At 43.0% G+C, this 13,173-nt stretch overlaps 1 protein-coding gene across 1 annotated transcript in view; it reads right to left on the bottom strand.

Moving 5' to 3' along the window:
- Positions 1-13,173, bottom strand: part of PTPRJ (protein tyrosine phosphatase receptor type J) — a 130,702-nt gene that overhangs the window by 36,937 nt on the left and 80,592 nt on the right. The window contains exons 7-9 of the mRNA XM_060262134.1: positions 7,347-7,607; positions 5,991-6,251; positions 4,680-4,940 (exon numbers count right to left, since the gene is read on the bottom strand). Coding sequence (XP_060118117.1) covers positions 4,680-4,940; positions 5,991-6,251; positions 7,347-7,607 — 783 coding nt within the window. The remainder of the gene's footprint in view (positions 1-4,679; positions 4,941-5,990; positions 6,252-7,346; positions 7,608-13,173) is intronic.

Genomic DNA, 13,173 nt, shown 5'->3' with positions numbered 1-13,173 from the left:
AAGGATGCCCTTCCCAGTCTCAATCTCCTTCTGATTTCCTTTCAGTTGATGATTGAGCCAAAGAACAGAAAACTTTGAACAATTCCAATGTTTTCATTGTCAGCCCTAAAGTCATGTAATTCCTCAGTAGTCATTACTTGTCTTTGTGATGTTGTTGAAATCTTGCTATGGCACATTCTGCTTTAATCTTCATCAGTAGTCATTTCAGATCTTTACTATTTTCTGCCAGTAATGCAATGTCATCTGGATATCTCAAATTGTTAATGTTCCTTCCACCAATTTTTGCTCCACTTTTATCTAAATCTAACCCAGCTGTGGCTGACAAGGTGGTCCTGCAGTGCTCTGCCAGTGATCAGATGCCTCTTGTGGCTTGGTCAAGTGAAAAAATGATGAAGTTAGAAGTAGTGTGCCGCCAGCTATGAAAGGTGAAATCTGGCTCAACGAGTGGGATTTTAAAAAGCTGACAGGGAGATCAGCAGAGGAGAAGGAAACCACCTGAAGGGGGTGGACACCACTTTAAGAAATGGAGGAAAATGGCAACAGGAGGAGGCAGGTGCTGGAGACAAGAGACGGCTGTCTCCGCAGCCTGTGGCAGGGAGGAGAGCTCCAAGGAAAAGATGTCAAACATGGATCTTGGAGTGGTGGTGCTGGAGGAGAAACAGGAGGGCTGAGAGCAAAACACTGAGGCTTAGAGAAGGTGTAACTGTTTCGGATGAAGAGAATCAGGAGAAATTAGAAAGGAGCTTATGGGGAGAACAGAAGGACTTTAATCTCTAGTGATGAAGGCCTCCAGAAGGCTGCAAGGAAGGGTAGTGGACTGAAGACGGACCCTGAGGATAAAGCAGGACTGAGAGAGGAACCTTGGTGGGAGGGTACAACTGTGTAATGAGGGGTCTGGAAATTCAATACCTGGTGTGTAAATTAATGTAACAGTGCTACATGGCCAAGGAGGAGCAAGGGAGGGACTTTGTTAGCATATCAACAACCACTGCTCTGTAAGCAATTACACCAGCTTTCCTTATAAAGTTCTGCATATAGATCAAACAGCTAAGGAAATAAAACAAATCCTTGTCTGACACCACTGCCAACTGGAAACCTTTCTGTTTTTCCATATTCTGTCCTAACAGTAGCCTCCTGTCCAGACTACACCCTGAGCAGCAATCTTAAAGATGCCACTGGACTCAAACTTTGTTCTGCTGCTTCAGACCAACACAGATACCCATCCGAATCTAACTTCAGAATTCAATTTAGTCTTGACAGGCATCACAAATTTAATCACTTAATGCTTTTTTAAAGACTGTATATAGATATAGATATATCTGAATATGAATAAGGGTTTTGAAAAGGGCCCCAAATACTTTTGCTGCCTGTTATAACTATAACTGACAGAGGGGTGACAGAATATGCCATACTGTATATAGAATATTTAATTGTGTTTAAGATTTCCCTCCAGTCATATCATTGCCACCCAGGGCATCCATGTTGTGGTAACACCCACCACCCTCTCAAAATTCCAAAAGTGTCCGCAGGCTCAGAATGTTTGGGAATGATTGCCATGGAAAAAAACTTCTCAAATTCTAAAAATATGAAGTTCATATTTCTAAAAAAATTCAGTTCAGTAAAGTTTATATTGCAGTGACAGGAAAACAAGGAATTAAATAGGAAATTGGATGCCCATGTGTTTTCTTTATAATATGTAAGGAAAGAGAAAGCTGAATTACCAGCTGAATTCTACAAAGACTGCTGAATCAAAGAATGGCCTCAGTTTAATCGTTGGTTGTTAAATTCAAAGAACATGCATCACCTCAATCCAGTTATGGATACTGGCAAGCTGGTACAAAGATGGTTTTTGTTGTTTAAACAATCCTATATATATATATATAAGCCTTGCATGCTGGCATTTTCCAGCTCTCTCATTGGCTGTGGTGTGTATCACATCAGCCATTGGCATGTCAACTGCCAGTCAACTGTAGTTACCTCGTATTGGTTGAATCTGCTCCTCTCTCCTGCCTGCTAGGCCACTGGGAAGCTGTTAGGCAGTGGCAACTAGGGTTCCTAAGTTCCCACTGGAGGCAGGGGATCCCCTGGCTCGGTGGGCCCCAACCTGCCAGTATGGAGGAGGCTGCTGGGGAGATTCCCACTCCCCCAAAGAGCCCATTGCCACACAGTGCAATGATGTCACCCAGAAGTGATGTATCATGTCAGGTATGTCACATGGGATGCTCTAGGAATTCAGAAACTCTATGGTTTTGCACAGGGACACTCCAGCAATTTTTTGGGGGGGAACTCTATGGCAACGGAGTTCTCCCCAAATTTCTAGAGCATCCCTGGCATGAAACCACAGCGTTTCAAGCAAATTCCTAGAGTGTCCTGCGCAACATGTCTGGCATGATACATCATTTCGGGGTGATATCATTGCGCCGCATGTGTGAGAAAAAGTCCCCCACTGGCAGTTGCGGGGGACTTGGCAACCCTATAGGCAACCAAATTTGCTTCTGTCAGTGAAACCCAACCAAACTTGGTTCTGTCAATAACCAGCAGAGGGAGGAGCCCTTTCTAGGCTTATTTTGGCCTTTGAAGGAGAACTCATGGGGTCTGGTCCTGACTAGGGTTGCCAGCTCCATGTTTGGAAATTCGTAGAGATTTTGTTGTGGAGTCAGGTTCCTTCCCTCATCTTGTAGACTGCTGTGTGAAGGGGGGAGGGGCCAAAGGGTGGTCTGGGTGACTGAGCCAGTTTGGTGCTATGGTTAGAGCATGAGACTAGACCTGAGAGAACCAGATTCTGTTCCTCATGTGCTTTGGAAGCTACATTGTGGCCTTGGCCTCAACCTAACCAACGTCACAGGGTTGTTGTGAACATAAAATGGAGGAGAGAGAAATTATGTAAACCACTTGGGAGAAAAAAATCAAACAGAATGAATGAATGAAGTTCATAATTGTGTGCCTGCTTTAGGAAGGGAGGGGCTTCTGTCACCCAGGGGGATGACACTTGTGACGGTAACACTGAGGAGGCAAGGGATCATGGAGTCCCCAGAGTCAATGCAGTGGGCAGACTTGATGTTTTTGGAGGGAGTTGTATTCCCATTGGACATACTAGCAGTAAGGAATGACAAATGATATACAAAAACTTTGGAATCCTTTCTATACATGGTTTGCTACACAGATATAATCCTGCTTATTATGTATTATATTAGTAGTAGTAAGAACTTATACATTTTGATTGATTGATATATACATATATTAAGATGTTGGTCATAGATCACAATTATGATTCTTTTGTGACTTACAGTTATCATTTTTAAAATTCTATTTTGGCTGATGTACTTTCTGTATATGTGTATTGCAGAAAAATAACAGTATATTTCCTTTTTCTATTTCTGTTTCCCCTTCCCCCAATTATGTTTTTGAAAGTAATAAAATGCTTAAACCACATAGGAATGACAAATGATTGTCATGGTTTCCATTGTAATACACCACTACTACATCACCACACATGGAACTACTAATGAATGTAGAATGGATTTGGAATGACAGTCTCTAGGCACTGATTGCTCTGGAAATGAAATGATAGAGCTCAGAGTGGAATGACAGTCATTTCAGTCCAAGATCAGCTCTGCTCCACTGAGGAGGGAACTGGGGGATCTGAGGATGTTCCTGCATGCTCTGCAGCAGCCCACTTCAGTGGCCCCCTTTCCTGCTCCACCACTGGCAGGCAAGAGTGGTGCAGGATTGCCCTGGGCAACATACTTAGGCTGCTGGGAAGCATGCTCTCCAGTGTGTAAATGTAAAGGGTGGAAGTGACAACCCTCCTTCTCCTTCTGCCTTCAGGGACCCTGTTCACTGTGAGGCAGCTGCAGATTCCTGTGAGGCAGACAGCTTGAACCCCTTCCCCACTATCAGGTGCCTGGATCTGCTGACAGGAGTTGGTCCAGTTAAGGGGGTGAAGGATATGCTCCTAACAATGAGTGGAACTCCTGCCCCCTGCCTGAAATGGACTCCATCCCCTTGCCACATGGCCTGATTGGCTCCAGTGGCCCTGTCCATCATAGTGCCACTATCTCCATACAACGCCTCCACTGACTGCAGTAGTGTGGTTGCTACAGACACTACCCCGGTCACAACCAGCAGAAAATACTGCAAACTCACGGATTTTGCTGATTTATGCCAGAGGCAATAGACTAGCACCACCATACTTACACAGCTGCCAGGTGGAACAGGTGTGGCACAGGACTGCTCTGCCTAAGGCCTACTTACGTTACCAACAACAGTAGTGGTAAGTATTTTAACAACTTTTTAAGGATGGGTATTTCATCACTCTCCCACTGTTGCGGTTGCCTCTTTTTAGAAGTTTTTGTTAGGCAGATCTTTCTTAATCATGAATACATATTGCACAAGTGCACTGATGTTTGTAAAAATGGGTGCATTAGGGAAGTAGGTGGGGGGAAAATTCAGCAATACAGGAAGACAAAAAGTGAGGGAACAGGTACAAGAAGAAATTTTATCAAAGAAGCACGAGGGGGGGGGGGATGACGAATTCCAAGCAGATTTGTTCACTAAAGAACCCCCCATATTACTCTTATAACAGGCTAAAAATGGCAAGTTTATCAAATGTACCCCTGTAATATAGAAACACACAGACACAGGAAATTGCTGTGCAATGTGCATCTTAATTTACTTACTTGTATAGGTGGATCTATTTCTTGGATCTCCTTCCATATCAGCTACTAGTGGATATATTGTGAATGTATACAAGGTACCAGGTTCCAAGCTGCTTATTATTGCAGTGGTTTCACTTGAGTTTTCTGTCCTACTGGAGCCATCTCCATCGATTATTATTCTATATCTGTAATTTGCAGCATTTCGATCACTGATGTTCCACATTAAACTTACAGCTTGGGTAGTGATGTTGCTAAAATGAATGTACATGACTGGACTGGGCTCTGTTTAAAAAAAAACAGCAGTGAGATTTGTACAATTTTTTTTTGCAAAATCACTACAAGAAAATAATTTAGTTTTCTTAATGCTTCAGAAAATATGAGACACTATAAATTCATTAGCGAACACTTGACTAAAATGGCCTATTTATGACATATCAGCAATAATGTTTTTTCATTCAAGGGTCATCTTGAGAATGCAGGCATGGGATGGAATCAAGCCTGTGGAACAGATTGAGTAGCAAGTCTGTATCATGCCTAATGATGTTTGAGGATCTGCTCATCTGTCCTACTGAAGAAGCAAAGTATTGCAAGCAGCCAGAATCTGAACTGGAAAACATATGCTATAGTTTTACATAGAGACTGCATTATTAGTTCAGATTCATAAAAATACAATGCTTTCAACCTTTAGTTAGCCAGATCTGGTTCTTTTCACATGGGGACAATTCCACATTGCACTTTCTTTACCACTGCAAATTAAGAGACATTTGCAGAGGCAACAATGGCTCTACAAGGGGCTGGGGGCTTTTAAATACATAAGAAAATGTAAGAGAAGCCACGTTGGATCAGGCCAATGGCCCATCCAGTCCAATACTTTGTGTCACACTGTAGCCAAAAAACCCAGGTGCCATCAGGAGGTCCATCAGTGGGGCCAGAACACCAGAAGCCCTCCCACTGTCCCCCCCCCCAAGCACCTTTTTGTCATTGGTAGTATTGTATGTTATAATAATAGATTCATCACAGATTTTTTAAAAACTCTGAAAAAAGAATCCCACTGGTGACGGGAGAAAAATGAAAGCCACATTGGAAATGGAGATTGAGATGGGTGGGAAGTTGTGAAGATCCACACATCTGCATCTATATGGTTCCCAAAGCTGGTTTGGGAAATACCCAGCAAAGCAAAGGATATTGTGGAAGGTGGACAACTGCATTACATGGAAGCCAATCCCTGCCCAACTGAGGTTTCGGCAGAAGACTGTGAGTGTATCTAATGCACGTCTGTGATGACAGAAATACATGGTGACTGGAAATCACTGTGTATTTTAATTTACTTACTTGTATAGGTGGATCTATTTCTTGGATCTCCTTCCATATCAGCTACTAGTGGATATATTGTGAATGTATACAAGGTACCAGGTTCCAAGCTGCTTATTATTGCAGTGGTTTCACTTGAGTTTTCTGTCCTACTGGAGCCATCTCCATCGATCATTATTCTATATCTGTAATTTGCAGCATTTCGATCACTGATGTTCCACATTAAACTTACAGCTTGGGTAGTGATGTTGCTAAAATGAATGTACATGACTGGACTGGGCTCTGTTTAAAAAAAAACAGCAGTGAGATTTGTACAATTTTTTTTTGCAAAATCACTACAAGAAAATAATATTGTTTTCTTAATGCTTCAGAAAATATGAGACATTATAAATTCATTAGCAAACACTTGACTAAAATGGCCTATTTATGACATATCAGCAATAATGTTTTTTCATTCAAGGGTCATCTTGAAAATGCAGGCATGGGATGGAATCAAGCCTGTGGAACAGACTGAGTAGCAAGTCTGCATCAGGCCTAATGATGTTTGAGGATCTGCTCATCTGTCCTACTGAAGAAGCAAAGTATTGCAAGCAGCCAGAATCTGAACTGGAAAACATATGCTATTGTTTTACATAGAGACTGCATTATTAGTTCCGATTCATAAAAATACAATGCTTTCAACCTTTAGTTAGCCAGATCTGGTTCTTTTCACATGGGGACAATTCCACATTGCACTTTCTTTACCACTGCAAATTAAGATACATTTGCAGTGGCAACAATGGCTCTACAAGGGGCTGGGGGCTTTTAAGAACATAAGAAAATGTAAGAGAAGCCACGTTGGATCAGGCCAATGGCCCATCCAGTCCAATACTTTGTGTCACACAGCGGCCAAAAAACCCAGGTGCCATCAGGAGGTCCATCAGTGTGGCCAGGACACCAGAAGCCCTCCCACTGTTGCCCCCCCCCCAAGCATCTGTTATTCCCCTACCTACAATGCTGGAGCACTATCTGCTGACCTTTTTGTCATTGGTAGTATTGTACGTTATAATAATAGATTTATCACAGATTTTTTTAAATCTCTGAAAAAAGAATCCCACTGGTGACAGGGAGAAAAATGAAAAATACATTGGAAATGGAGATTGAGATGGGTGGGAAGTTGTGAAGATCCACTCATTTGCATCTATATGGTTCCCAAAGCTGGTTTGGGAAATACCCAGCAAAGCAAAGGATATTGTGGAAGGTGAACAACTGCGTTAGATGGAAGCCAATCCTGCCCAACTGAGATTTCGGCAGAAGACTGTGAGTGTATCTAATGCACATCTGTGATGACAGAAATACATGACGACTGGAAATCACTGTGTATTTTAATTTACTTACTTGTATAGGTGGATCTGTTTCTTGGATCTCCTTCCATATCAGCTACTAGTGGATATATTGTGAATGTATACAAGGTACCAGGTTCCAAGCTGCTTATTATTGCAGTGGTTTCACTTGAGTTTTCTGTCCTACTGGAGCCAGCTCCATCGATTGTTATTCTATATCTGTAATTTGCAGCATTTCGATCACTGCTGTTCCACATTAAACTTACAGCTTGGGTAGTGATGTTGCTAAAATGAATGTACATGACTGGACTGGGCTCTGTTCAAAAAAGAAGAGGTGAAAATCTGTACAAAATTTAGTTAAAACACCGCTGAAAGAAATTATTGTTTCCTTATACAATGCTGCCCAAAATACCATGGCACATATACGGAGATACTGAAACTTTCTTTGCAAAGGTTTTCCTCAGAGCATAGATATTCATTGTTAAAATAAAAAAAGATGTTATTATTCCTCTGTTTCATACTCTGAATTCAAGCTACACATTTTTTTCTACCTTATGTAACATAACAAAAGAAATTACCACTTGGAAATTCAGTCATAAATTTATGCAAAATGGAAGCTGAAAGCAACTTACATTTTCTAGAACATGGAAATAAAATGTTTAAATTTTTTGAAATCCTGGCTTTAAAATACAGTTGGGTTTGCTTGGTTATTTGAACTGAAGTGACATTAAGGATCTCCTTGCATGAGGTTGTTGAAAAAGAGTATTTCCTATTCTGGTACCCCTAACAGCTGAAAAGGTCACTACCTGGAGTTTTAAGAGTACTGGTACTAAACTATCTACACCATCCTGCCCGAATATAGACTAAGAGGGAATCCAAACTAAGAACTTGTCACCAGGGTTGGAAAAACCCTCCAGGTATCATTGGGACACCTTGTTAAAAACATAAGAACATAAGAAGGTAAAAGAAGCCATGTTGGATCAGGCCAATGGCCCATCCAGTCCAACACTCTGTGTCACACAGTGGCCAAAAAACCAGGCACCATCAGGAGGTCCATCAGTGGGGCCAGGACACTAGAAGCCCTCCCACTATGCCCCTCCCCAAGCACCAAGAATACAGAGTATCTTTGTCCCAGACAGAGTTCCAACAATACCCTGTGGCTAATAGCCACTAATGGATCTCTGCTCCATATGTTTATCCAATCCCCTCTTGAAACTGCCTATGCTGTCAGCTGTCACCACCTCCTGTGGCAGTGCATTTCATGTATTAATCACCCTTTGGGTGAAGAAGTACTTCCTTTTATCAGTTCTAACACGACTGCTCAGCAATTTCAGCCTCCAAACTGCTAGACTGAGGAAACCCTGGCTGGGATGCTTGACTGATCCTAGTAGACAAAATTCTCCTTAGTAGGAAACACCAGGAGCTCCTGTAAGACAGTTCAGCTGGCCTTGAATCACAACTTCCATGGCTCAAAAGGAACTTCTTCTGCCCCCAAACTGATCCTCTGTAACACTCTTTGAAAACAGCTAAATTGGAGGAAAGGTGGAAAGAGGCTGATTTAGTCATTTGAAGCTTAGCACATCTACTGCACTATGTTGTGATGACCCTGTCTATGTTATAACTTAGGTACTAGAAAATTTTGCCCTGTCAAGGCATAGACAAAACTGTTGGAATATTGCCTCCTTTAGCATTCATTCCGATTGTATCAGAACTCTCCACCTCAGTTGATCTGCTAGCGAATTGCCTAGTCCTGTCACCTTCACTGCCTTTAAAGATGTCAAGTGATCTTCTATCCTTTGCAGTGGGAACCTTGCAAGAAAAAAAAAGTACCCAAAAAACACCCTGGTATCCCCGCCTGTTCACATAAGCTTTTGGCCATATTACTTTACATGAACCAGGACACGTCCTGTTATTAGCACCTGGAGTGCTAAAGATCCCAATCCAGCAGCCCTGGGCTCCAGCAATAGATGATTCTTGATGATTGTAAGTGATTGTAGGTGATTGTTGCTCAATGGGAGTGTCTGTGTTGCCTGGGGCAGATTGAGGCCCCACCCTCTTTACATTTATTAGGCTGCACCTTGCCAGAGGCGCAAGCCCAGGAAGGACCAGGAACCCAGATCCCTATTTTCCTTGTGTTCCCAATAAGGTCCTTCCAGAAGGAGAGCCACATAAACACAAAAGGTTTTAAAGGGGGTGTGATGGACTCAGGCATTTATCCTGAGTAACTGAGGAACAGGCTTGCAGCGATTGGCTGGAACGTTGTCCAAGCAACGGAAAAGTATCCTTTGGAGGTTTACTCAGCAGAAAATCACCTCAGGATTGTTAGTCTGAGCCAGGGGGTCTTCAAGAGAGGTCTTCAGTACACCAGTCTGAAGTGAAGACAGTGGGCTTAGGCCGGGCAGTTGTAAAACCAACTGGATGAGGGGCTGAGAGTGGCCAGAGTGGCTGAGCTCTTTGTGGGAGACAGAGCTCTGAGTGGACTCTGTCTGGAAGAGGGAGTTTTCAGCGGTTTGGAACTCTCTGAGGGAGATTTTGCCAGTGCATCAAGCAATCTCCAAATACAAACTAGATCACACAAATACACACTGAGGGGAGAACTGGATTCTGGTGGTCAGCAAGGTTGCCCAAGACTCAGACCAGAGGACTAGCTGTGGGGATGAGACGCATCAGAATTGAGGGGCGTGAGTCCTGGAAGATAACTAGTGTGATAGGGTCTGTGAGGGAGAATACTGACACCAGTCAGGAGTTCTCTATGTGTGTGTGGAAAAGTGATTGAAGTTTGTTATTTATATGATTTGGCACTGCCTAAGTTAGGGTAAAACATCTGAAGAAACAGCATCCTGAGTGCCTAGAAGGCACAGACAGCCTGTGTGAAGTAGAGTCTACTGGGACTCTGAAACTTGCCTGGCTTATTGTTTATTTAAAAGATATTCTGCCAAAGGTTATATTTTTACCTCAGCCTGAAAAATCTCTACTCTCTATAATTGAATTATTCTGCCAACCAGCTGCCAACTGATTTACCTTTTAATAGGGAATAGTCATAATAATATTTCATCACTCTTTCTTGCCTTTTGTTCCTTAATAAATATTTTGTGGTTTTTAACTTTAAAACCGTTTGCTGCCAATTATTAATAGTTCTGACAGGATTTCTGGGAGTGTTACTGAGGGACTGAGGGAAGGTGACTGGGGAGAAATTTAAAGTGGTCGCCTCCCGAGAAAAGTCTCTGACCGGGTTCCTCACAGGGGGGACTGTATATTTTAAAAGTTATTATGAAGACAGAGCACCAGCAGGGGTGTGGAGGCTTTCTAGTGTTTTGCAATGAGTGTCACATGTATGACTATCTGCCCACTGGACAGAAGTCTTGGGTGTGTGCTCGATTCAAGGAGTTCATGGTCCTCAGGGAACGAGTTCGAACCCTTGAGGCCGAGGTGGCTGACCTGGAGAAGCAGAAACAGTCATTTAGGCACTCGGAGAAGACTCTTGGACTTGTTAGATGAGCCCCTCCCCAAACATGGCAGCCCCATTGCTGCCAGGGAGCATGAGGGTCAAGAGGGAACAGGGCACCATTCTGAGGATAAGAGGAATGCACCCTCAGAAGGGTCCTCTTCTTCAGTTGGTGAACAAGTGTCCTTTCGTGCCAAGGAACCATCCCTGGGCAGGGGGGGTCTTGGTAGCTGGTGATTCGATCCTTAGGCAAGTAGATAGCTGGGTGGCTGGGTGGTGACTTGCTTGCCTGGTGTGAAGGTAGCAGACATTATGTGTGTTGTGGATAGGCTGATAAGTGCTGGGGAGGAGCCAGTGGTCATGGTGCATGTTGGCACCGATGTGGGGAAATGCAGTCGTAAGGTCCTGGAGGAAAAATTTAGGCTGCTAGGCAGCAGACTCAAGGCCAGGTCCTCCAAGGAAGCCATCTCAGAAGTGCTACCTGTTCCACATGCAGGGCTGGAGAGACAGGCACAAATTAGAAGTCTCAATACGTGGATGGGACTATGGTGTAGGGAGGAAGGGTGTAAGTTTGTTAGGCACTGGGATGCCTAACAAACAGGAGCTGTACAAAAGAGACAGTCCCCACTTTTCCTCAGAAGGAACCAGGCTGCTGGCGCTTAAAATAAAAAAGGTGGCAGAGCAGTTTTTAAACTGAATCTTGGGGGAAAGCCAACAGGAGATGACATGTCTTTGGTTTGGGAGGACTCATCTCAAAGAGATGAAGGGTTAGCTGTTACTTTTCTACCAGGCAATGGATAAGAGTTGTCCACTGAGATGGTGACAAAGAGTATGGACTGTCTGCCAAAGTCTCGAGGCAGCAGGAGGAAGGTTGCGGGCCTAACTTGCCTGGGAAATTATAGATGTTTGCACACAAATGCTAGAAGTGCCTGAGGTAAAATTGGGCAGTTGGAATGCTTAGTGCTGGGGGGAAACATAGACATTGTGGGTATTTCAGAAACTTGGTAGAATGAGGAGAATCAGTGGGACATAGTGATTCCTAGATATAAATTATATCGGAAGGATAGGGAGTGAAGGGTTGGAGGTGGGGTGGCTCTATATGTCAGAGAGGGTATACATTCCAGTAAGATTGAGAAGGTCAGAGAATTAGATTCCCTTCTAGAAATGCTTTGGGTTGAAATAATGGGACCAAAAGGAAATTTAACTATAGGAGTTTGTTATCGCCCACTGGATCAAAAGATAGAGGACAATTATAATATGATGAAAGAATTAAAGATAGCGGCTAAATGTAAAAACTGTCATAATAGATGATTTTAACTACCCACAGATTGATTGGGTCAATATGTGTTCTGATCGGGAGAAAGAGATTGAGTTTCTAGACACTCTCAATGACTGTGCTAGAGCAGATGGTCACAGAACCTACCAGGGGTGGGGCAATCCTGGATTTGGTCCTACCAGGGACAGGGCGATCCTGGATTTGGTTCTAAGTAATGCCCAAGACCTGCTGAGAGATGTAAAAGTGATTGTACCACTCGGGAGCAGTTATCATAATGTTATTGATTTCACCATCTGTATAAATAGGGAGTGGCCCCAAAAGACCAACACAACCACTTTTAATTTTGAAAGGGGTAAATTCTCTGACATGGAGGCATGTGAAGAGGAAACTGAAAGGAAAAGTAAATAGAGTCAAAACCCTTGGAGAAGCTTGGAGGCAATTTAAAACTACAATTCTAGAAACTCAGATGAAATATATACCACAATTTAGGAAAGGCACAAATAGGTATAAGAAAAAGCCTGCATGGTTTACAAACAAAGTAATGGAAGCTGTAAAACGTAAGAACGATTCCTTTAAGAGATGGAAAGCTAGTCCAAGTGAGGTTAATAAAAGGGAACACAGGCTGTGGCAAATCAAGTGCAAGGCTGTGATCAGGCAGGCAAAAAAGGACTATGAGAAGCATATTGCAAAAAACATAAAGATCAACAATAAAAATTTCTTCAAATATATTAGAAGCAGGAAACCAGCCAGGGAGGCAGTGGGGCCCTTGGATAACCAAGGAGTAAAAGGATTACTGAAGGAGGATAGGGAAATGGCTGAAAAGCTGAATGCATTTTTTGCCTTCGTCTTCACTGTGGAAGATGAGAAGTGTTTGCCCACTCCAGAACCACTAATTTTGGAAGGGGTGTTGAAGGACCTGAGTCAGATTGAGGTGACAAGAGAGGAGGTCCTACAACTGATAGACAAATTAAAAACTAATAAGTCACCAGGCCTGGATGGCATACATCCAAGAGTTCTGAAAGAACTCAGAGGTGAACTTGTGGATCTCCTGACAAAAATATGTAATCTTTCATTGAGATCTGCCTCCATTCCTGAGGACTGGAAGGTAGCAAATGTCGCCCCCATCTTTAAAAAGGGTTCCAGAGGAGATCCGGGAAATTA

This window comes from Heteronotia binoei, chromosome 21 (genome assembly GCF_032191835.1).
Source record: "Heteronotia binoei isolate CCM8104 ecotype False Entrance Well chromosome 21, APGP_CSIRO_Hbin_v1, whole genome shotgun sequence".
NCBI classification, from domain to species: domain Eukaryota; kingdom Metazoa; phylum Chordata; class Lepidosauria; order Squamata; family Gekkonidae; genus Heteronotia; species Heteronotia binoei.
The sequence above is the reverse complement of the archived record's forward strand: the minus strand, read 5'-3'. Positions and strand labels throughout refer to the sequence as shown.